This window comes from Elgaria multicarinata, chromosome 2, assembly GCF_023053635.1.
Source record: "Elgaria multicarinata webbii isolate HBS135686 ecotype San Diego chromosome 2, rElgMul1.1.pri, whole genome shotgun sequence".
NCBI lineage: Eukaryota > Metazoa > Chordata > Lepidosauria > Squamata > Anguidae > Elgaria > Elgaria multicarinata.
This window is the reverse complement of record NC_086172.1, coordinates 2,479,897-2,503,273: the sequence shown is the minus strand read 5'-3', so window position 1 is coordinate 2,503,273 and position 23,377 is coordinate 2,479,897. Positions and strand designations below refer to the sequence as shown.

At 42.5% G+C, this 23,377-nt stretch overlaps 1 protein-coding gene across 1 annotated transcript in view; it reads right to left on the bottom strand.

The window, feature by feature from the left end:
• Window positions 1-23,377, bottom strand: part of ADGRF5 (adhesion G protein-coupled receptor F5) — a 72,510-nt gene that overhangs the window by 32,095 nt on the left and 17,038 nt on the right. The window contains exons 3-9 of the mRNA XM_063115917.1: window positions 22,603-22,672; window positions 21,100-21,270; window positions 19,162-19,341; window positions 16,064-16,182; window positions 13,624-13,682; window positions 9,232-9,368; window positions 7,213-7,425 (exon numbers count right to left, since the gene is read on the bottom strand). Of these exons, the coding sequence (XP_062971987.1) occupies window positions 7,213-7,425; window positions 9,232-9,368; window positions 13,624-13,682; window positions 16,064-16,182; window positions 19,162-19,341; window positions 21,100-21,270; window positions 22,603-22,672 (949 nt within the window). The remainder of the gene's footprint in view (window positions 1-7,212; window positions 7,426-9,231; window positions 9,369-13,623; window positions 13,683-16,063; window positions 16,183-19,161; window positions 19,342-21,099; window positions 21,271-22,602; window positions 22,673-23,377) is intronic.

Sequence of the window (23,377 nt, the reverse complement as noted above, 5' to 3'; positions counted from 1 at the left end):
AAAACAGTTTCAGGAGTTTAGTCTATATTAGTCTGTTAATCTGCTGTGTCTACTTTCAGTTTTGTTGCAGAATTGAGATCTGAGCACTACATGAGGAGCTTTCCCATTATTTCATCTCTAGGCGGCACTGCTATAGAACAGAAAACTGGAAATACACAAGACGTAATTAGACTTTCTTTCACATACACAATTAAATGCCACATCCTCCCTGCTCAAAATAATAATAATAATAATAATAACAACAACAACAACAACAACAACAAAAACAACAACAACAACAGTAATAGCTGATAGTGATCTTTAGACACAACAGTGGGTCACATTGTTGTCTAAAGAACACATAAACAACTGTGAATAGGAAATGACAAGTGCGTGATACATGCCTTATGTAGAAAAGCCCTATGTCATAAACTGAACGTGAGTTTGCGCAGCAGCAATAGGATTGCACACAAGGATAATGCAATTTTAGGCTGCCTCAGGGGTGACACCAGGCTTGAGCCCGTGCCCTGGCCCCAAATCTATTCCCCAGAGCCCTGACTGTCCATTAGTGCCATCAGAATGTTTTTTTCTCAGCTTGATTGCTATGTAGGGGGTGATTTTCAAGGAGACTGCAGCTTGGAAGGAAATGGTTAACACCTCCTCCCCTGGCATGGCAATGAAGCTTAGGAACAAAAAAAAATATGCTCCACTGGTGCCAATGGGTGGTGTTTTTAAGTTTAATTGCCAAGTTTAATTGGTGGTGGTGGGATTTCCAGGGAGACTACTGTTATGGAGGGAGTTCCCTCTCAGCACACCGCATCCTCCAAGGGTCTTCCAAGCGCCCACAGAGAAAATGTCTTTATTGCCCCCCTGGAAATATTTTGGGCCCTGCCCCTTTTGTACTTGACCCTGCTGTGCCCTCCTTGGAAGCTTCTCCAAGTCAAAGGAAGTTCAACACCCCTGGGCTAAACAATCTGGGCAGAAGCTCTTTCTTCAGACCTTGGTCTTGGACAGTGGGGTGGGTGTATGGCTCCTCTTGAGCTTTGTGCATCACCCAATCCTGTACTATGGCGCACAGAGAGGTGATACTAAGTCACACTAAAATCCGATGCATGCTTGTTGTTGTTGTTTATTCATTCAGTCGCTTCCGACTCTTCGTGACTTCATGGACCAGCCCACGCCAGAGCTTTCTGTCGGCTGACGCAACCCCTAGCTCCCCCAAGGTCAAGTCCGTCACCTCCAGAATATCATCCATCCATCTTGCCCTTGGTCGGCCCCTCTTCCTTTTGCCTTCCACTTTCCCTAGCATCAGCCTCTTCTCCAGGGTATCCTGTCTTCTCATTATGTGGCCAAAGTACTTCAGTTTTGCCTTTAACACCATTCCCTCAAGTGAGCAGTCTGGCTTTATTTCCTGGAGTATGGACTGGTTTGATCTTCTTGCAGTCCAAGGCGCTCTCAGAATTTTCCTCCAACACCACAGTTCAAAAGCATCTATCTTCCTTCGCTCAGCTTTCCTTATGGTCCAGCTCTCACAGCCATAGGTTACTACGGAGAATACCATTGCTTTAACTATGCGGACCTTTGTTGTCAGTGTGGTGTCTCTGCTCTTAACTATTTTATTGAGATTTGTCATTGCTCTCCTCCCAAGAAGTAAACGTCTTCTGATTCCCTGGCTGCAGTCAGCGTCTGCAGTAATCTTTGCGCCCAGAAATACAAAGTCTGTCACTTCCTCCATGTTTTCTCCCTCTATTTGCCAGTTATCAATCAAGCTGGTTGCCATAATCTTGGTTTTTTTGAGATTTAACTGCAACCCAGCTTTTGCACTTTCTTCTTTCACCTTCGTCATAAGGCTCCTCAGCTCCTCCTCGCTTTCAGCCATCAAAGTGGTGTCATCTGCACATCTGAGATTGTTAATGTTTCTTCCTGCGATTTTAACTCCAGCCTTGGATTCGTCAAGCCCAGCACGTCACATGATGTGTTCTGCATACAAGTTGAATAGATAAGGTGAGAGTATACAACCCTGCCGTACTCCTTTCCCAATCTTAAACCAGTCCGTTGTTCCGTGGTCTGTTCTTACCGTTGCTACTTGTTCGTTATACAGATTCCTCAGGAGGCAGACAAGATGACTTGGTATCCCCATACCACCAAGAACTTGCCACAGTTTGTTATGATCCACACAATCAAAGGCTTTAGAATACTCAATAAAACAGAAATAGATGTTTTTCTGGAACTCCCTGGCTTTCTCCATTATCCAGCGGATATTGGCAATTTGGTCTCTAGTTCCTCTGCCTTTTCTAAACCCAGCTTGTACATCTGGCAATTCTCGCTCCATGAATTGCTGGAGTCTATCTTGCAGGATCTTGAGCATTACCTTGCTGGCATGTGAAATAAGTGCCACTGTCCGATAGTTGGAACATTCTTTAGTGTTTCCCTTTTTTGGTATGGGGATATAAGTTGATTTTTTCTAGTCTGATGGCCATTCTTGTGTTTTCCAAATTTGCTGGCATATGGCATGCATCACCTTGACAGCATCATCTTGCAATATTTTCAACAGTTCAGCTGGGATACCATCATCTCCTGCTGCCTTGTTATTAGCAATGCTTCTTAAGGCCCATTCAACCTCACTCTTCAGGATGTCTGGCTCTAACTCACTGACGACAACGGCTGAGCTATCCCCAATATTATTATCCTTCCTATACAGTTCTTCCGTATATTCTTGCCACCTTTTCTTGATCTCTTCTGTTTCTGTTAGGTCCTTGCCATCTTTGTTTTTGATCATACCCATTTTTGCCTGGAATTTACCTCCAATGTTTCTGATTTTCTGGAAGAGGTCTCTTGTCCTTCCTATTCTATTGTCTTCTTCCACTTCCGCGCATTGCTTGTTTAAAAATAATTCCTTATCTCTTCTGGCTAACCTCTGGAATTTTGCATTTAATTGGGCATATCTCCCCCTATCTCTGTTGCCTTTTGCTTTCCTTCTTTCTTGGGCTACTTCCAGTGTCTCAGCAGACAGCCATCTTGCCTTCTTGGTTTTCTTTTTCTTTGGGACGTTTTTTGTTGCCACCTCTTGGACAATGTTGCGAACTTCTGTCCATAGTTCTTCCGGGACCCTATCTACTAAATCTAGTCCCTTAAATCTATTCTTCACTTCCACTGCATATTCATTAGGAATATTAGTGAGCTCAAATCTAACTGATCTGTGGGTCTTCCCTATTCTCTTTAGTTTGATTCTAAATTGTGCAATAAGAAGTTCGTGATCTGAACTACAGTCAGCTCCAGGTCTTGTTTTTACCATCTGTATAGATGTCCGCCACCTTTGGCTGCAAAGGATGTAGTCAATCTGATTTCGGTGTCGGCCATCTGGTGAAGTCCATGTATAAAGCCGTCTTTTCGGTTGTTGGAAGAGAGTGTTTGTTATGCACAGTGAGTTGTCCTGGCAAAATTCTATCAGCCTATGTCCCGCTTCATTTTGTTCTCCTAGACCATGCTTACCTGTACTTCCAGATGTCATTTGACTGCCCACCTTGGCGTTCCAGTCTCCTGTAATGAAAATAACATCTCTTTTTGGTGTATTATCCAGTAGGTGCTGCAGATCTTCATAGAACTGATCTACTTCTGCTTCTTCAGCATCTGTGGTTGGGGCATATATTTGGATCACTGTGATGTTAAATGCCTTACCCTGAATTCAAATTGAGATCATTCTATCATTTTTTGGATTGTATCCAAGCACTGCTTTAGCCACTTTATTATTAATTATGAAGGCTACTCCATTTCTTCTGTGATCCTCTTGTCCGCAGTAGTAGATCTGGTGGTGATCTGATGTGAAGTGGCCCATTCCAGTCTGTTTCAGTTCACTGATACCCAATATATCTATATTTAATCTTGACATCTCACCAATAACCACATCCAATTTGCCCTGGCTCATAGATCTTACATTCCAGGTTCCTATGGTGTGTTGATCTTTAGAACATCGGATTCGTTGTTCACCACCAGCACCGTCGGCCACTAGCCGTCCTTTCGGCTTTGAGCTAGCTGTATCATCACATCTGGGGCTAGTTGAACTTATCCTCTGTTCCTCCCCAGTAGCATTTTGACCATCTTCCGACCTGGGGGTCCCATCTTCCGATGGTATATCGACATATCTCTGGTTGTACTGATCCATTTAGTTTTCACGGCAAGAATACTGGGGTGGGTTGCCATTACCTTCCCCAGGGATCGTATTTAGTCTGACCTCTCTACCATGACCTTCCCGTCTTGAGTAAACCTCAGAAGCAAGCAGCACAGGGTTGCAGAGCACTTCTTTCCAGCTTGCTGTTTTAGACTTTAAAAAAAGCTTCTGAGTGACCACACTATTAATAGTCAGTTCTATACGTGTTTTACACAGAAGTAAGTCTCTCTCTGTTCTGTGGGGTTTATTACTCAAAGGTAAGCATGCACTGGATTTTAGTATGGATGTAAATGCAGTTGAAATCAATGGAATTTACTCTTGAGTAAGGGAGCCAGCAGACCTCTATTTTATGAACTGGAGATGCACAGCTTTGCATTATCAAAGTAAAGGAGAATAGATCCTTCACAAATGCAAACAGGTGGACTTTGGCATTGCTGGACTATGGGGAAAGGGTTTAAGGTGGGGGAATTAAAAAAAAAGTTCCTAAAAAATGAAGGGATGAACCGATCTGTTTCAAACTTGGCATGCTGAAAGCTCTACTTAAGAGTTCTCAAGGTCATCTCTGTATATAAAAATAAATTTTAACTTGGTGTTTTAAATTTGTAATTTTGCATTGCTGCTGTTTTTATCTGATTAAACTTTTATATTGTATTTTATGTTATGGTTTTATACTGTTGTTTTATACCTTGAATGGTTTTAATTTTTGTGAACCGCCCAGAGTGCTCCGGCTATTGGGCGGTATAGAAATGTAATAAATAAATAAAATCTTTTAAAATTTAAAAGGGAGCTGCAGGCAAGGAGGGTGGGGTTTGAGCAGTAAAACGTCCATTCATTCCAACTTTCCACAAGGAGTGGTGGAAGAGGAGAACCACCCCACCCTCCCCTTTTGTCAGCAAGACTCCATTCAAAGCACACGCCCCCAACAAAGGAAACAGTGAGGGGACAGCACTACATGGAGGCTTCAAGGTGCATTAAATGAGCTTGGGGAAAATAATCCAGACTTTCCCTGTTCCAAAAAGGAACAAAACATGGAGGGGAAGAGGCGAAATGAGTGCAGAACAGGGACGACATCAGGCATGGCGAGTGTGTGATAAATCGCTGGTGTGAATGGAGCTCTTAGTGTGATGCTTCCTGGCCTACTCTGTGTATCCCTATGCAGAAGCATTGGGGTTTGGCAGAAAAGGCTTGACAACATGGAAAGACAACTGCAGAGCGGAGAAGTGGGGTCAGGCTGGCATCCTACCAGCTCCCCTTCTGTCTCCTTGGTGCTGCCCATTCAGTGTTTCCTTCCCCTCCCTCTCATCCCCACCCACAAACCTGCCAGTTCCTCCCAGCCTCTCTCTCCCCACCCCACTCTTTCTTATGTCCTTCCTTGCTGCCTTTACTCTTCCCGAGGAATGGGGGATGTGGCGTGGCCATCTAGAAGTTGTGTTAGGTCACTGCTCCCGTCAGGCCTCACCAGGGCCTCTGCTCGCCAGGGTTGGTGGGAGTTAGCAGTCCAGCAGCATCTGGAGAGCCAGACAACACTCCGCACTCCCTTGCTCTGCCTCCCGCCTCCCAATCCCCCATCATCTGTCCAGCATTTTGCCACTGCCCCATCCGGAAACATGCATGTTATTTTATTTTGAGTTTAATTTATGGAAGTAATGATGATTAATGAATATAGTGAAAGGGAATTTTGGAACAGGATCTGAGTGAGAGGGGTGAAATTAATTGGAGTTTGTCCTTGCCTTCCTTTTGTGTTAGCACTATGTCATTTTTAGAACTCCATTTGCTGCAGAAGTCACAATTTCTGGGGTGGAGGTTGTGAGAGAGAAAGAGAGCACGTCTTGACACCATTGCAAGTTAATTGCAACTGAACTGCTGATTTAGAATGATCTGGGGTGGGATGCAAATTAATTGAAGAATTTATTTTATTTGTGGTGGCTAGGATAAAAAATTAATTGGTTGACTTTGCCTTTAGTGAAATGTAAATGAATCCTCGTAATTCTTTCTAAATTTGCATATATAGAATCATAGAATAGCAGAGTTGGAAGGGGCCTACAAGGCCATCGAGTCCAACCCCTCCTGCTCAATGCAAGAATCCACCCTAAAGCATCCCTGACAGATGCTTGTCCAGCTGCCTCTTGAAGGCCTCTAGTGTGGGAGAGCCCACAACCTCCCTAGGTAACTGGTTCCAGTGTCGTACTGCTCTAACAGTCAGGAAGTTTTTCCTGATGTCCAGCTGGAATCTGGCTTCCTTTAACTTGAGCCCGTTATTCCGTGTCCTGCACTCTGGGAGGATCGAGAAGAGATCCTGGCCCTCCTCTGTGTGACAACCTTGTAAGTATTTGAAGAGTGCTCTCATGTCTCCCCTCAAGTAGTGCTAGATACGAAGTAGCACATGCAAACTTTATGTAGATTTGTGTCCTATGGGCCTTGGTCCAGAATCCTTTAAGTGCCTAGCAACGCCCCTAGGTTTCATTAATAGTATCATAGTGTTCATGTTGCAAGAAGTTATAGATTCACTTTATTCTGCATTAGTTTGACATCATCTGGAGTAGTATGTCTAGTTCTGAGTGCCATAATTTAATATTGACAAATTGGAATGAGTTCAGAGGAGGGCAATGAAAATGGTCATAGGTATGGAAAGCAAGCCCTCAAGAAGAGAATACTGAGAGGATGTAATATCATTCAAATATTTAAGAGTGTCAAACATTCTGTTTTACTATGTTGGATACTTTAGTTGTGTATACTGTGTATATTGTGGTCATAGAATCGTAATATTCATGGCAGTACATTGTAGGCCATTAGGCCAACCCCCTCCTGAATGCATGGTACTTTTATTAGGTTGGTGATTGTCTTTCAGCATAGTGATTTTGTATTGCTTTCCCTGGCCCCTGCGACTGGCTGCTTTTTTGCCTTCACCTTGCCCTCCCCTGGGCAAGGTGAAGGCACTGTCTCCTACCAAGGTACTTACCTTGGTAGGAGACAGTTCTGACACTTAGACTGACCACTGCTCTGAAAGTATAACAGTTCTTACACTCTTTGACTTTTACACTTTTCTATTTGGGATTGAGAATTACCAGCTTCTTTCAACTTGATGCTTGTAATTTTTAGTGTTGATGTCGACTTTCCACCTGTAACTTCACTTGTAATAGAGTGCCTGTTGCTGTTGGAGACTAAATGTCTTGAAAGATACCAGGTCACATTGCTTGTATTTGATGTTGATTCGCATGTCATTTTTACTGTATCCCCCTCGAAAATGTGTTCAGGAGAAACGGAAAAATTTACTCCACCTGGCATGGAAAAAAACAGAACCCTTTGAAACCAATGGGAAAATTAATATCACTTTGTTTTGTTTTTTTAATTTAAAAAATGATATAGAATGCCACTGACCAGATATAACAACTATGCACTTCATAGAATCATAGAATCACAGAATAGTAGAGTTGGAAGAGGCCTTTAAGGCCATTGAATCCAACCCCCCTGCTCAATGCAGGAATCCACCCTAAAGCATTCCTGACAGATGGTTGTCCAGCTGCCTTTTGAATGCTTCTAGTGCGGGAGAGCCCACAACCTCCCTAGGTAACTGGTTCATAATATCATAATATCATTTGGTGTTCTTCTGAACATACCAAGGAAAATATTCAAAACTGGATTGAAGGCTATTGGGATGGCATTGACCAAAGGGGGCTGTAGTGAAAGCGGTTTTCTTCCTTGCCTAAGGAGGAGAAGTACCACAGAGTTTTACATGTGGCTTTTTCCAAAGTGATTAATAACCACTTAACTTAGTGGACTGCTGCTATTAATTTTTCAAGCAGAGCAGTGCCAGTCAGCAGACTGCTTCCTATAAATCCATAACAATGGAGATATCTCAGATTCCCATTTTTCACTAACACAGTATCCACTATGAACATGAAACTATGCAGACACAAGAAGACATATTCCTGCCCCAGAGGGCATGTATGTTGACAGTGACCCTGTTGAAATGAGACACTGAACCACAGCGGTTAAGCATTTTGAGCTAACCATTATGGCTTAACGTTTCATGTGAACTATGACTTAGCGTGTCATGTGAACCATTCCTAACAATGCTGGTTACGTAACTATGGTTTAAACACGCTCACTAACCTTTTGCTGCAAAAGGCTTAATGGACTAACCATGGCTTAGCTGCTTTTTGAACAGGTCCAATAATATACCCTGGGCCTATTCAGACAACACACTAAGCCATGGTTAGGCCGCTAACCCTTTCTCAGCAAATAGTGAGTGAGTGTGTTTAAACCATGGTTATGTAGCCAGCATCATTAGGAATGGTTCACATGACATGCTAAGCCATAGTGGTTAGCTCAAAAAACTTAGCCACCATAGCTCAGTGTATTGTCTAAACAGGGTCGATGAAAGACAGAATTGCTCTTCGGTGGGAGGCTCAGTTTTTCCCTTCCTTCAGAAGCAAGCAGAACTCTGCTATTTTCAGAGCAACAGGAGGAGCCTAATGGTTGCAACTATTAAAGACCTTTCCACCTTGTATAGGTAAGTTTGACATGGTAAGTTCTTACTGCCATATGGGTGGAATTTAAAGCAAGGAGTAAGCAGCTGCAGGAGGTCCAAGGGTCATTTCCATCCCCCGGATACCACCCTGCCCCCCATTTTTTTTAAGGGTATGCGGGAAAAAAAATAAGAAAATAAAATTGATAACAAACTACTCTGTAGTTCCACAGTGCTAAAAGGGTTAAATTTAGCTTTTACTCTAGGACAAGATAAATTTGATCCTTTTAGCACTGCATAGTGTTAAAAGTGGCATTTTCTTGTCAAAATTTGTGTTGTTTTTGCTCCTGAATTTAAAGAAAAACAGATGCCTCCTACAAGAAAAAGCTATGTTTCAGACAGACCTTTAAATGGCAGAAGCTGAAGCATGGCCAGAAGGTGCTATCTGGCCTTGTCCAAGTGCCCATGGCATGGGTGCTCAGTATGTTTGCGCAGCTAATCACTTAAGAAAATCTAGATCACAACAAGCTGGGTTTGAGTGCAGAAGGGGGAAGAATGACATTCATACCATCAAAATGTTATTATACATTTCAGCAAAAAGACCTTTAAATATTACCAGGGATTTCCTTTGTAAACGAGGTAGGTACTAAATTGTAGGAAGGATCTAAGGCTTCAGCTGCTTTTTGAGTTGCACTTTCAAGTGGTATATTCTTTGCTGTTCTTACTTCAAATTCAACCAGGGTGCTTCCAGGCCTATGCAGGTGGAACATCAGATCTGGTTATTTCAGAGCAATTATATAATAAAAAATATGCTTCATGACCTCTTTATCATAATGTTTTAGATATTCATAGGTATTGGGGGGGAACCAGATAATAGTGCCACTTACAATCTTTCCTACTAACCTTTCTCCACTCCCTTATCAACCAGAAAAGCAGAATAGCAGTGCCATGGCCAATGGCTAGCAAAATGAAATCTACATCAACATTATGCGAGAGGACTTGCAGTTCTCAAACCGCTTCCTTGCTGCCCCTTTAAACCTGCACTCTCAAGCCTCCAGAGCAGATTTTGGGGGAACCCTGGGGTGGCGGGGTGGAGGGAGAATCTGCACTTCTAGCAGATGCCATTCCACAGGTGGATATACAATTCAATTTAATTGTTTTTTATTATGGTTGCAGACCAGCAAAATCAATATAAAACATGCAAAGGACAGATAAAAAGTGACATAAAAACAAAATACAGCTTGGTGAAGTTCCTTCTTTCAGGAGGATTGCAACGTTATTTTTCCAATTTGCATTGAGGTCATATTTATTTATTTATTTATTTATTTATTTATTTATTACATTTCTATACCGCCCAATAGCCGGAGCTCTCATAAGAAACTTAGGCCATGGCTAGACCAGGCCTATATCCAGGGATCTTCCTTGTGCATTCAAATGACACACAGGGGATCCTGGGAGCAGGCAGGGATGACCCCTCCATTTGCCTGGGATAATCTTTAGGTCTAGCTAAGGCCTTAGAGACCCTCTCAGTAATATGGGAGGACACATCCCTTAAACAAATCAATACCAAAGTTTTGGAGTTACATCCAGAAAAGGCTGTTAATAATGGAAAGATTTACTTCTTTCTGCATTCCTCATACACGTTACAATGCAAAACAACATGTTCAACAGATTCTATTGCTGCAGAGCCACAGGGAAATATCCGTTCATTAACCAGGATTTTACTAAATCGTCCGTCTAGTAGTGCTGATGGCAAAACATTAAAGCAAGCAAGGGTAAATGCTCTTCTATACTTTGGAATGGTTAACGCATACAGATATGAAGCTGCAGTGAGTCCATAGTTATTAGAATTATTATAGAGCGGAGAGCAAGATTTGTTAGCAGCAGTTCTTAAATGCTGTAGATCTAGGTCTATTAATCTTTGAACAACAAGAGATGGGGCCTTCAGGGGTTGAGGTAGGGTGATGATACATCAGGTTTTCACTGGACATGTCCGGACACGGGGGGTGGGGGGAACTGTGTCCGGGGGGAAATCCCTGATTTCCGCTTTCTGTCCGGGAAAATCGCTGATTAAAAGAAAAAACTGTTTAAGCCCCTCCAGGCTTCCATCCGTGATGTCAACCAAGGAGAGGCCCGGATGGAAGCCTGCAGGGCCTTAAACCACTTGTTTCCTAAATGTGGAAATGCACAGTTTAAGCTCCGCCCAGCCTTCCATCTGGGGCTCTCCTTGGTCGCCATGGTGACGTCGACCACCATGTACACTGATGGTGCTATATAAATAAATAATAATAATAATAATAGAGTCAACGTCACCACGATGGCCAAGGAGAGGCCCGGATGGAAGTCTGGAGGGCTTCAAACCATGCATTTCCGAGATGTGCGGTTTAAGGCCCGCCCACGCTTTCATCCAAAGATAGCCCTGGATCGACGCAAGGTGACGGGCTGGGGGCTGAGTTCTGGGAACACATCCTCCGGGGGCCCCAGCGCTGAGTAAGAAGAAGGAGAAGAGGAAGAAGAAGAAGCAGCAGCCAGAGAAGAAGCAAGTAGAAGGTAAGACAAAGGTGTGTGCGTGTGAAAGTGTATGGGTGAATAGGGTGCCTGGTTGTTTGAGTGTGTCCGTGTCCGTGTCCATGTGTGCTGGCAGTATGCATGTGCTGGCAGTGTGTGTGTATTGATGTGATGATATCTAAATGGGATGTGCATGTGCATGTTTCCAGTGTGTGTGTGTGTGTGTGTGGGCTGTAGTTTTCTGTATGTTGGGGTGGTGATTTGGAGGTGATATTCTTATTAAATAATGCATTTTGACCCATAGACCTTCCTCTCCAATTTGTTTGATATAATTGGCATGATGTATATTTTGTAAAAATTGCTGATAATTGTCCATCCTTCTTAAAAAATCTTTTTAAAAATTAACAGGGTTGCCATTATTATTGTCATTATGTATCTCTTTTCTTGCTCGTGGTGGTTTTTCTAGGTGAATATGATCACTTTGCCAAGTGATGGTGTCTTTTACTGATTCAGAATTTCCCTTACTATTGAACATGTTTTATGTATGACTGCTTTCTGGATGTTGGCATGTATGTATTTTGGTAGGCCTAACTTCTGAAGATTTTCTTTAAAAGTGAAATGATGTGATGCTGGTGACTGATGTGACTAATGGAATAATGGTAACATTTTCCTGTTGCCATAGTTCTTTAACTTCCATAGCCAGTGGTGTATATTTTTCTGCAACCTTTTCTGCAACCTTTTTGTCATTAGGTATTGCTATGTCAATGAGGTAGGTGTGTTTTCTTGGTTGTTTTTGACTGTTATGTCTGGTTGAAGTTGAAACAAGCTAAGAGGTGCTAGCTTTTAGTCCATTTTGTTCCATGGCTAACGTTTGCAGGCTAATAGTAGTTTATACTCTTTCTGAATGCTTGGTTGCTTGTTTGTTGTACTAGATTTTTCTGAACTTGTCAACTGCTTCATTTGTTCAGTGGTAGCAGTATGCTGAATCTGTGAGTATGGATATGAGAAAGGTGATGGGGAAACATTGTTAAATGTTAGGAAAGGTTAGACTATGGTCATCCAGTGAAAGATTTGTAGTCAGAAAAGATATTTGAGGGAAGGGGAGACTGTATCACATCGAGTATAGCAAAAGCTACAGAAGTAGGAATGAGTGAAGTTAATTTCAGATACATTGAATGTCTCACTTGTTCTTTATTCCAGTGATTTTAACATTAAGATGTTATGTAGAACAAGTTTGTCTTAATTGTGTTGTGAAATCAGACCTATGACCAAGGCCATGTTTGGGTGGGCACACCCCTTTGAGGGCTGGACACGTTGGTGAGCACTCCCCCTTGGGGGCTGGACATGTTGGTGAGCATGCCTCTTTGAGGGCTGGACATGTTGGTGAGCACACCCTTTTGGGGGCTGGACATATTGGTGGGCACACCCGCTTGGGGTGGCCATGTTGTCCTCTTTTTTGATTTCCAAAAGATGGTCACCCTAGTTGAGGGAGAATCTGCTCTTCTAGCAGATGCCATTCCACAGGTGGATCTACACTATTTGATGCAACTCAAATTATCTTAAAAAACAGTCGGTATATAATAGTCAGTAAAACAGCTGCAGTAGGTTATAGTCATACCATGATTTAAAATCTGCGCTAGTGCTAGTGTATGTTCCAATATTTTTGTATTTATATAGGGATGGACAATTTGCAGCAGTTTTCTATAGCCTGTGGCATCCCTACCATATGTTAATACGATGTGGCATAAAATTTGCATTTATGCTTGTAAGAAAAATAATTTTGTTTCCAAAAATGGTAAGAGAGAATTACTCCACACGCAAATGTCACATTTCTCTTTCACCTTCATATACAGTGCTCAAGACCAAGTGTCCAGCAACATGCTTCTGGCCCCTGGACCACTGTCTGGGAAAGATAGTGGCCTCCAAAAACATAAGTGTTGACCCATGCCTGTCGCCTGTATGAAAGGCCTCCACAGAACCAACGTCTTCAGCCTTCCTTTACTCCCTAATACAAGATATTGCAGCATACCCATTGGCATTATGGTAGGAACAGAGTTCACTTTTGACATATTCGTTATTTTACTTATTTATAAAATGTATTACTCACTTTTCATTATACAATAATCCCAAAGTGGGGCACAATAAGAATAAAACACAATAAAAACATATCATATAGAAATGTAAAGAAAAGCAGCTGTTGACAATAACTCTAAATAAATTGTTTGCTTATAAATGTACATATAATATACCCTATGTATAATATACCCTATGTATATAGGGGGGAAGTATTTGCCTTTTCAATGTATATAAATTGTATTAAGACTTTGTGCTGTCTTTTCTGCACAAAAAGCTCCTCCATCCCATATATTAGAATAATTTTAGGCTCTTTACTCCAGTTTATCTTCATAATATGCTTGGCATTCAATAATTGGACCAATTCCTCTAATCATCTGAAGTGCAATCTAGGGTGGTGGACAGAGGGAGTAATCTTTTCCCATACCTGAATTCTGTAACTGTTACATTTCTGAAGCCTGGTAAAGATGTGTATCCTTCAGTAAACTGAAAAAGAATAATATTTTTACAAAACCTTTATGAGACAATTAATACCTCATAGAAAATTGAACTGTTAATTTTATTTCCTCCTCTAGACTATATTGAGGAACTAGCATACTCAAACCTGAAAAACGCCTTTCTTCTGGATTTTCCCTATTGAAGGAAGGATCATGATAAATAAAGGGGTCTGAAATGCATTAGATTAATACATATTTGATCTTGTTTATCCAATGGTGTTTTTTTTTTACTCAAGGGTAGTATCATCTGCCATTCTATTGTGCACATGTCAACTTTAATTTCCCTAAAAATGTTTTGCTTCTTTCAATACTGTTGGGACAGAAAAACATTATTCCAAGAAAGTTTTGTATCATATTCGTAACAAATATAACTTCCAATGCAATTAGCTGAATCTGGGGTTGGTTAATCTTAAATCATTTAGGTCTACAAGTATGAGTAGGAAAATGCATGCTTTCCCCAAAATAAAGGTTCTCATTACTCTTACCTTCCTATAATGAATAATTTTGTATTAAACCTGCCCACATGAGCCAATGAAGGGTGACTGGCCACAATTTACTTACTTGCTGTAGAGGTCACTGACTACCTCCCATGAATTTTGCTTAATAAAATAGTGGCCGTACATTCTTACAAAATATCTCTAATTAATCAAAGCTCTAAAGGCCACAAAAGCTCGTGAACAGAAAATTAATTACTGTTTAAGGTACTGCAGCTTTGTGTGTGCATGCGTGCGTGCGTGTTTATATACCAACTAGTGTAGTTCGTTTTTCAGTTTCAAACTGCATCTTCATGAAATACCAGGATCTAATTAAGGGAAGTCAAAGTACACTTGTCAATATAATGAGAAGAATAAAAACCCTGAATAAGAACTGTCTCCAAACTTTAGAATATCTGGCTTATGGTCTTTGCAGTTAGGCTCATCCCTCTTCATGGAGTCACGCTGGCCCAAATATAACTCTAGCTTAACACTGTTGTTGAAGTTTGATGTGGAGGACAGTTACACCCTTGTTAGCATGCTATGGGCAGTGCTGAAACTGTGTGGTGGTGTAGCAGTGTGAAGCTCTATCCTCACAATGTGGAAAACCTCTGATATGAATACCCCATGGTGTGAAGGGCCAATTTGTGCTACGTCTCTGCCTTAAAGGTCATACAATCTGGGTTCCTCATATGGAGAATTCAATTTGGACTGGAACCTCATGCCATTCTTCCGCCATGCTAGTTTAGAACCATTCCCAGTTGAATGTTCACCATGGCTGAGTGACTCAGGGCCTTGCTAGACCTACCTTTGAATCTGGCCTTCAGGCGCGGTGAGCCCATGCTACAATTAGCACGGGCCGTCGCACCTATCCAGACGTCAGATGCGATGGGGAAAGAAAAGCCCCGTCGTGTCCTCCATTTTTAAAAAACCGTTAAAGGGGCCATGTGCGCAGGAGCGCACCAATGAAAAGGTAAGTGGGTTTTTTTAAAAAATAAAGGGTTCCCCGCTCCCCCTACCCCTGATTTCCCCCCACAATGTCTGATGCCCCCGCTTGCCCCCCCACCCCCCACTTGCTCGCCCCCCGCTTGCCCACTCACTTGCCCACTCACCCCCTCGCTCGCCTGTCCACTTGCCGCCCCCGCTTGCCATGTCCGATGCCCCCTCCACCACCACCGCAGCCGCGATCTCCCCACCCTGGCTCCGCTCTTCCCTCATCTCTCCTGCTGGGTCCGCTCTTTCCCCCCTGGCCCCCATCACTCCCCCCCCACGATTCCCTCGCCCCTGGCCCGATGGGCACAGAACTCTTATGGAGCACTGTGCCCAGTGCGTGGCTTCTCCCGGCTACTCGTGAGTAAGCGAGCAGCTGGGAAAAGCCGCGGAACCAGCTAGACTTTCCACAGCCCCGGGCTCAGCCCAGGGCTGTGGAAAAACCGGGCCACAAGTGGATTCGGTTATCTCGGGTCAAGGGAGTGTTTAGCCCGGCCTGACCCCGGGATTCCCTGTGCGTCATCTGCATGCACAGCAGTGAGCCTGGGCCTTGCACTGGGCTAAACCCTCGTCTAGGAAGGCCCTCAGTCACCAACCTATCATTAACAGTCCCATTGATTTGAATGTCTCTGGATTGCATGGAGATGATCAATGAATACCTTTGTAGTTTTAATTACCTCAATAATCTCTACATTTTTATAAGAAATCCTCTTGAACCAAACAATGAGGTAAAAAAATCCATACTCATTACTTGGCATAAGAAGTTTTCTTAAAACTATCTATGGGAAAATACTACAGCTATCTCAATAGTCATGATTTAGCGCTCTTCATGAAGCCATCTTTGATAGCATCAGTCACTAACATTTTAGTAATTCAAATGCTGTTAAGAACAAGATCTCAGACATACCGCTTTCTCCAAATCACGTTTATATTCTTTGAACAATGTGGAGGATGAATCCCATAGAGCAATCTGAAAGGGTTTGTCAAGACGGACAGACATTTTTATTATGTATATAAAAGGAATACCTGTGGCAGAAGAGGAGAGGTAGTATTACCAGGAGCCGCTTGGTGCAGAGCAATGATTGTAAGTAAAGGAATATTTCACATCTTAACATTTCATTCATTTATCTTATGTGAACCACCCAGAGAGCTTCGGCTATGGGGTAGTGTATATAAATGCAATAAATAAATAAAATTAGTATCTAGTTATTTTGCTGTGAACTGTTATGGTCCCAGATGTCATGCCACCACTGAAGTCTTTTTCAGAGGAGAAGCCAGAACCATCAGAACCAGTTGGCCTCTGAGAAGACCCTGGCACTAGCCAAGATGGTCCAGGACCCTCAGGAGTGAGGCCTTCGAATCTGCTTCCTAGAGATGCTAAGAGTTCAGCTTCAGAGGCAGAGGAAGATGCCGGGCCACCACCTAGCCCATGAGAATGCTGGTGCCTTAAAGTACATGAAAGGAGGGTTTCCAGGAAAAGGAGTGCTCGCCTACTGAAAAGGAATACTCATGAGTTGGACCTTCCTCATGAGGAGGACCTCTGACAAGCCTCTGATGAGAAGCAGCTAAGTACTGGGTGGGGTACTACTAGCTTTAGGTATATCAGCTCTCACTGGTAACTTCAGAGCTGCTGAAAACAATTAGGGTTGTGCATTGCTTCGGATCTGCATCCTAAATCTTAGCTTTGAAGCATGCATAATCCTAAAGTCAGACCAGACAGCACGAGCAACAGTGTATTCAAATCAAATTGCATGGACATGTAGAATAAATTAGCTCCTGTATTGGGATTAGAAGTAAAATCACATAGAAGAGTTCATGGGATGCTTTTCAAAAGTAGTAAGTATATAGGAAAAGGACAGGAAAGGACACGTCTTTTAGAAAAGGGTTCCTTATACGTATATGGTTCAGTCAAGAGCTCTGGTGTGCAAGAGAGACCAGAGTTAAGTGCTTCCAGTATAATCCTATGTCTGTCTACTCAGCAGTCTTAATGAGTTCAATGGAGCTCACTCCATGGTAAATCAGTGACAACTGAGATCTCAGGCTTAAATGTATTAAAAGTACTAGAAGGCAGAGAAGATCAAACACTTGAGTCATAATTAATGTTCCCAAAACGTTACTGTCCTTAGATCTTTAGGGAAAGTTCAGTTGGGATAAAATTCAGCAAATTTTCAAATTTTGAAAATCAGTGTGAAAACCTGACTTTATGATTGGAAATTCAAATGTTTTTAATTGGTTGAACAGATCAAATGTAAAATAAAATTTGCAAACTTCTTTTGGGGCACTCTTTGCTTAATGTAGACATTTTGTATTCCGGGAAGAAAGCAACTGTAGACAGACTACACTGCAGCTATAGTGACATTAGTTGAATCAGAGACAATGACTGGGTTCGGAAAACATGATACCCACCCACAATGGTTTAAATAAGCCATGGTGGTTTATTTAACCCATCATGGGTTATCATGTTACCTGTTGGGAATTTTTAAATCCATGATAGTTTATTAGCCCCAAATAACCCGCTGTGATAACCCACCATCTGCAGTAGCAGTTATTTAACCCACTGTAGGTTATTGTGTCATCTGTCAGGCATCATGGGCTATTTTGGTTGCCTACAGAGTTGCCTATGAGAGGCAACTTCAACTGTGTGAAGTTTTGTCCTGTTAATGTAAACTTCCAAGTGTTTATTTGTGCCACCCTCCTTTTGTTCCGCATGGGGTTTTTGCTCCTTTGTGTGTAATCCTACAGGGTTTTGATGGTGCGGGGAAGCTGTGTCTGAAGTTTTGTCCCAATCCTGCATAGGTCCAGCACATTAGAGCCACTGTCTGCTTTTGGGGTGATGCTGGAAGTGATGAATTAACTTCTCGCCTCTCATTGGGATTTTGTGGAAGGTTAAAACAGGCTAGTGTGGTGTTGTCAATGGGTACAACAGCACCACTGCTTGGGCAGGAAGACTTCCATGGGACAAGGGTCAGGGATAAGTCGGATTGTGCACAGTAGCTTAATAAACCACACACAGTAGTTTATTTGTCTGATTGTGTGGGGGATAACAGTAGCTTATTTTCAAAATAAGATACTGTGCATAGCTTATTAAGCCCTCATGGCTTAAAGTGGTGTCCGAACCTGACCTTTTAGCGTGATAGAAAATAAAGATTGTTAAGTTAATTTCTGAGTGATGAATCTGTAAAGCTAATCTCAGCAACAACGTTTTAAAATAGTGCAACTGAGATGCTTTAGTGTTACAGTTGCAAAACCATTGGACACATGAGGGCCGCCTTCCCCAACGTGCTGCCCACTGGAAGTTTTGGATTTCAGCTCCAATCAGCCCCAGCCAGCATGGAATGCTAGGAATTATAGTCCAAAACATCTGGTGGGCACCAGGTTGGGGAAGGTGTGCATGGTTCCAGAGGCACCAAACCAATTCATGTTTGTTTAGAAGTCTTTAAAGGGGAGAGAGAAGGAGGGGAGGAGGGTTGCCCTGTGGAAAGGAAGCCCTTTACGTTAACATGTTGCAGATGACATGTTTGACAACATGTGCCATGATGCACTCACTGCACTTCACAAAGTCCCCCCTGCTATTTATTGACAACCATCTATGCATCTCAGACTTTACATAGCACGGGAGGACAAAGAGCTTTACAATACAAAAGTACACAATATGGCAAGCACAAGGAAGTCAACTGAGAAAGGAGAATGAAGGCAGGGAAGACCTGGACAAATACGTTAACTGTTTCAGGTACGTCTACTCCTTTGTCACTCCTTAGTTAACTTCCATGGTCACAGTAGACATACTGCAAATGAATGGCCATCTCAACAGTTAGGGTTCATGGCTGATTCAGAATGAGCACATAATAGGCCATCAGCACTTCCTGTGTAATTGTCAGAAACATTTAGGCTTTAATTCTTGCACATCGTCTATCAGAAACCATTGTCACCTATAGGAAACCCTCAAGTGTAGACCGCTGCTCTTCAACAGCCTGTCAAAAGTTTCCATTACCCCCCTCCCCTTACCTTCAGATTGAAGTTCACAGGCGGTTCCTTGAGGAGGCTGCTGCGCAATGCAACGGCAGCTCCCTCCGAATGCTGCTGGGGCCCTGGGGCAGGCTGGGTGAGCTTTGCAGGCTTGGGCAGGCCATCCGTAGCCAGATTCACAGTAACAATGAGCATTATGAGGGCCAGTTGAATTGCACACTAACATAACAAACGTAAAACAAAATAAGTCAGCAGGTGAGACATTGTATTTTGCTGAGCATGGTTGATTTCATTCATTATATTTATTCTACACACAAAATTCAAACTACACAGCCACTTCTTCGTAGGTTGCAGGTTGAAGTGTGAGCCTGAGAATCAGATATCCTCAGCATGTCTCTCACGTTGATTGCATATGTGGTAGCACCAAGCTTGCCAGCTCTTTTTAAGCCCTCCAAACCCCAAAACTACACAAGTTGTTGAATGGCTGCAGTGTCTGAGTGGCTACTTCTAAAGGCAACGGGTAATTGGTGACCTTTTCAGAATAATCGATTGCACAGTAGGTATGGGGAAACTTTTTAAGCAATCATGAATGCTTTTGGCCATTAGATACCATCTGGTGGACCGTGGGCTTTTTTGGTTTCTGGGAGCTGCACACACGGTTCTTGCCTAGATGGCTGCATCTCCATGCTTGGAAACAGAGCATGGAAAGGGTAAAAGGGGGAGGAGGAAGCAGGCATGGGGGCGGGAAGCTGCTGCTTTACGAGGCTTCCCATGCATGTCCCAGCCTCCATGCTCAGGCCACCCTGCATCGGACACTCAGCTGCCTCTGACGTCGGAGACCTGCCGACTATCGAGGTAGGGTTGTGCCCTTAGACCTTTTTTAAAAATAATAATAATAATCTAGTATTTTGAAATACTAGATTTTCTGTGAAGTGACTCAAGCTTATTAAAAACTATCCGGCCTCCCTAAAATTGGACATATGATCACAAATTTTGCTCTCCAAACAAAAAAGCTGAAGTGTAAGTAATTCATGTAACCTACACTTTTCTTAACAATGCACAACATTTTTAAAGCAAGAACCAATGTTTCTCAGTGGAAGGACACAATGTGTGGGGAGTAGGGAGAAGAAAATGTCTTAGCAGCAATACTTTAATAAACTGCATTGATTTTGGAATTAGCCACACTTTTCTACAACAGATAAGAAAAAGCCTGTGGAACTACCTTATGCTAGCATTTGTATTTCTTCCTGTCCTCTATCAACTCTCCCAGATACGTTTTGGAAAAGATTCCCTTTCCACTGTTTGTGATTATACCAAAGACATTTAAGAGGAAAGAAAATGAGTGGACAAAAGTGCTGCAATGTCCCGAAATGGGAAGGCAAATCACATTGCATGCTAGGCTGAATCATAGTGCACCCCCTCCCCCCTCTTTCGGCTCATCCGTTCCAAGCAGGCTTCCTTTCCTTAAGATAAGAAAAGCTGTTAGGCCTCAGCAAAGGCTTATAAATTTTGTGAACAGCCCAGAGAGCTCTGGCTATTGGGCGGTATAGAAATGCAATAAATAAATAAATATAAACGTTTGCAAAATGCAAATGGCTCTGGTGATTCCTCTCTTTGGGGGCTGCTTCTTATACTGCTTCTTCATACAGTTGTTCTCTGCAAATGTCTATAGAAGTACCCAAAAAGATATGCCTGCTTGGCTGACCACATACTATGTCCATGATACATGCCCTATAAAGACACACATTTTATAATTGGCTGCAATGGGAAATATAACCGGAAAGCTTGTCCTACTTTGTACGCCACTCTGAGATCCTAATGATACAGGGCAGGATACAAATGTTTTAAATAAATAAATAAATACATATTGTCTTGCTGGGTCTCTATTCTTGATTTAGACATTTCTGTTTTCCCTAGGCCAAACTAAAACTACAGAAAGCAAATAAAATTGGTGACAACTATTGACAGACTACCCACCTGTGGTGACATTAATCCTTGAAATATTCACGGTTGAATCAGAGACATTTACCAAAAGTGGAAAGCTGAGGTTGTTTAAATAGCTTCTGAGGGCTTCCTGGAGTGAGGAATCTACAAAGCTTATCTCAATAGCAACAGCATATTCTATGGGAGAGGTGCCTAATGTAACAGCTGGAAAACAATGAGATCTGTTAGGGCATGTTACTATTCATCAGCAACTTCCTGCTTCCTTTTCACAAATCCTTTATATACAAGCAGCCTCAGGAATGAAGGAAACTTGCGTTACAATACATTTGTGGGCCATGCCTCTTTGTCCAGCGGGCCGCTGGCTCTCCTACTGCCCACCTATGGCCCTGTCTACACGTCGTACTGAAGGCTCATGCACCTTCAGTACAGCGTGTAGACAGGGTCTATGTGTCTCTCCTTCTTAATGTGGCTCTCAGAGCGACTACCCTAAGAATTCGTTGGATTGTCTTATTGGAGCCTGTGGTACTAATAAATGCCATTTCAGCCTGTGGTAAAACCATATAGGCTGATGTTAGAGATCCAGTAATTAAAGTTATTTCTTTGTTTGCTTCATATGCTTGCTTTAAATGGTAACCTAGTTATACTGGCGTTTCACTGATGTTTTCTGGAGAAATAATAATAATAATAATAATAATAATAATAATAATAATAATAGTAGTAGTAGTAGTAGTAGTAGTAGTAAAGGGAATATGTGAATTTCCAAACTTATCATTTCCTTCTGAGATGGGCTGGTCAGTAGGGGAAGCCACCGCGGTAATCCATAACTTTATGATTTCTAGGTTTGATAAGTGCAGCTCATTAAGGGTTTTTCTACACAAAACATTTGCCATGTTCTCTCATTCTCTACTCATGGTTGTTTATGGGTTCTTTATATGATATAATGACCCTCCGGTTTTGCTTCTGTGTCTAAAGAGCACTTTCAGCAAGGTTTTTCTTTTGTATAGTGGAAAAGCAGGAAAAGAAAGGCCATGGCTAGACCAGGCCTATATCCTGGGATCGGCCCAGGATCATCCCTGTACATCCAAATGACACACAGGGGATACTGGGAGCAGGCAGGGATGACCCCTCCATTTACCTGGGATAATCCTTAGGTCTAGCTAAGGCCATAGGCTCTTTGTGTAATGCTTAGATGTCAATTCTGCGACAAAACTGAAAGTAGATACAACAGATGAATAGCCTTATGTAGAAAAGTTCTAGGGGTCAGTTCAAATGACCACTCTATTGTCCTGGCTGTTTCTTTTCCTCTGCCTGAACTGCACTATGCTCTTGACAGAGGGGTCATCTGAATCCGTTCATCTCTGTGGTGATAAAAGCTGTAGCTTCTCCTCATGCCAAACGTATTAAGACAATCCATTTACAAGGAAGATAGGGCACACAAGGCGGAAATCAAATCACTAGCCCAAAGCAAAGTGGTTGTGTGAACTGGCTGCATATGTAAAGCGAACACTTCCACCTGCCATCAAGAGATATTCATACCCTGTCCTTTTTGCCTGTGCATCTCTCGCTGTGTGTTTTCCTCTTCTCTGCCACCGTTGTAGTAGTGAATCTGAAAGAAAAGCATTTTCCTCCTCACAACAGCATTAGGAAAAATGGTTATACAACTGGGGAAGGGGGTTCAGCTGGAACTATACACATTCATGGCAAATCAACAGGCCAAGGAGGCCTCCGTCCATTTTTAGTAATTCTTAAGTTTTTGTATTGCTGTGGGTTTGAATAGTTGTTGGAGTATTTTTATGTGGTCTTAAGAGAGCAATCCTATGGCCCCTGGACACCATTTGGGAGTGCTGTGGGAAGCTGCTGATCATCACCTGTAGACAGAACTATGAGCTCAGAGGAGGAGATCCAATTGTAAGAGCAGTCGCAGAGGTGAAAAGGGGGCATGCTGGTGGGCAGGTGGGGAGGTGAGGTGCTGGGAGATGCAATATCCTATGGCCTCCCCACCCACCAAACGATAAGTCAGTTGGACAGGCTCGGGAGCTTTTTGTGTTTTAAATGGAGGCAAAACCACCTCTGTCCTTCTGTCACCCAATCTGGCTCTTCCCAGCAGGGCACAGGATAGGCAGAGGGCTTTACACTTGGAGCCCTCAATCTATCGGGAGCACAACCCATAGAATATAACCCACATATTCTTAAAATATGCACAGTTTGTTATTGTATATCTGCTGGCTTTCTTATTGTAATAACAAATTGTTGCTCTAATTCATGATGTGAACTGCTAAGGCAAGCTTGCTATGTCATATAGAACATAAGA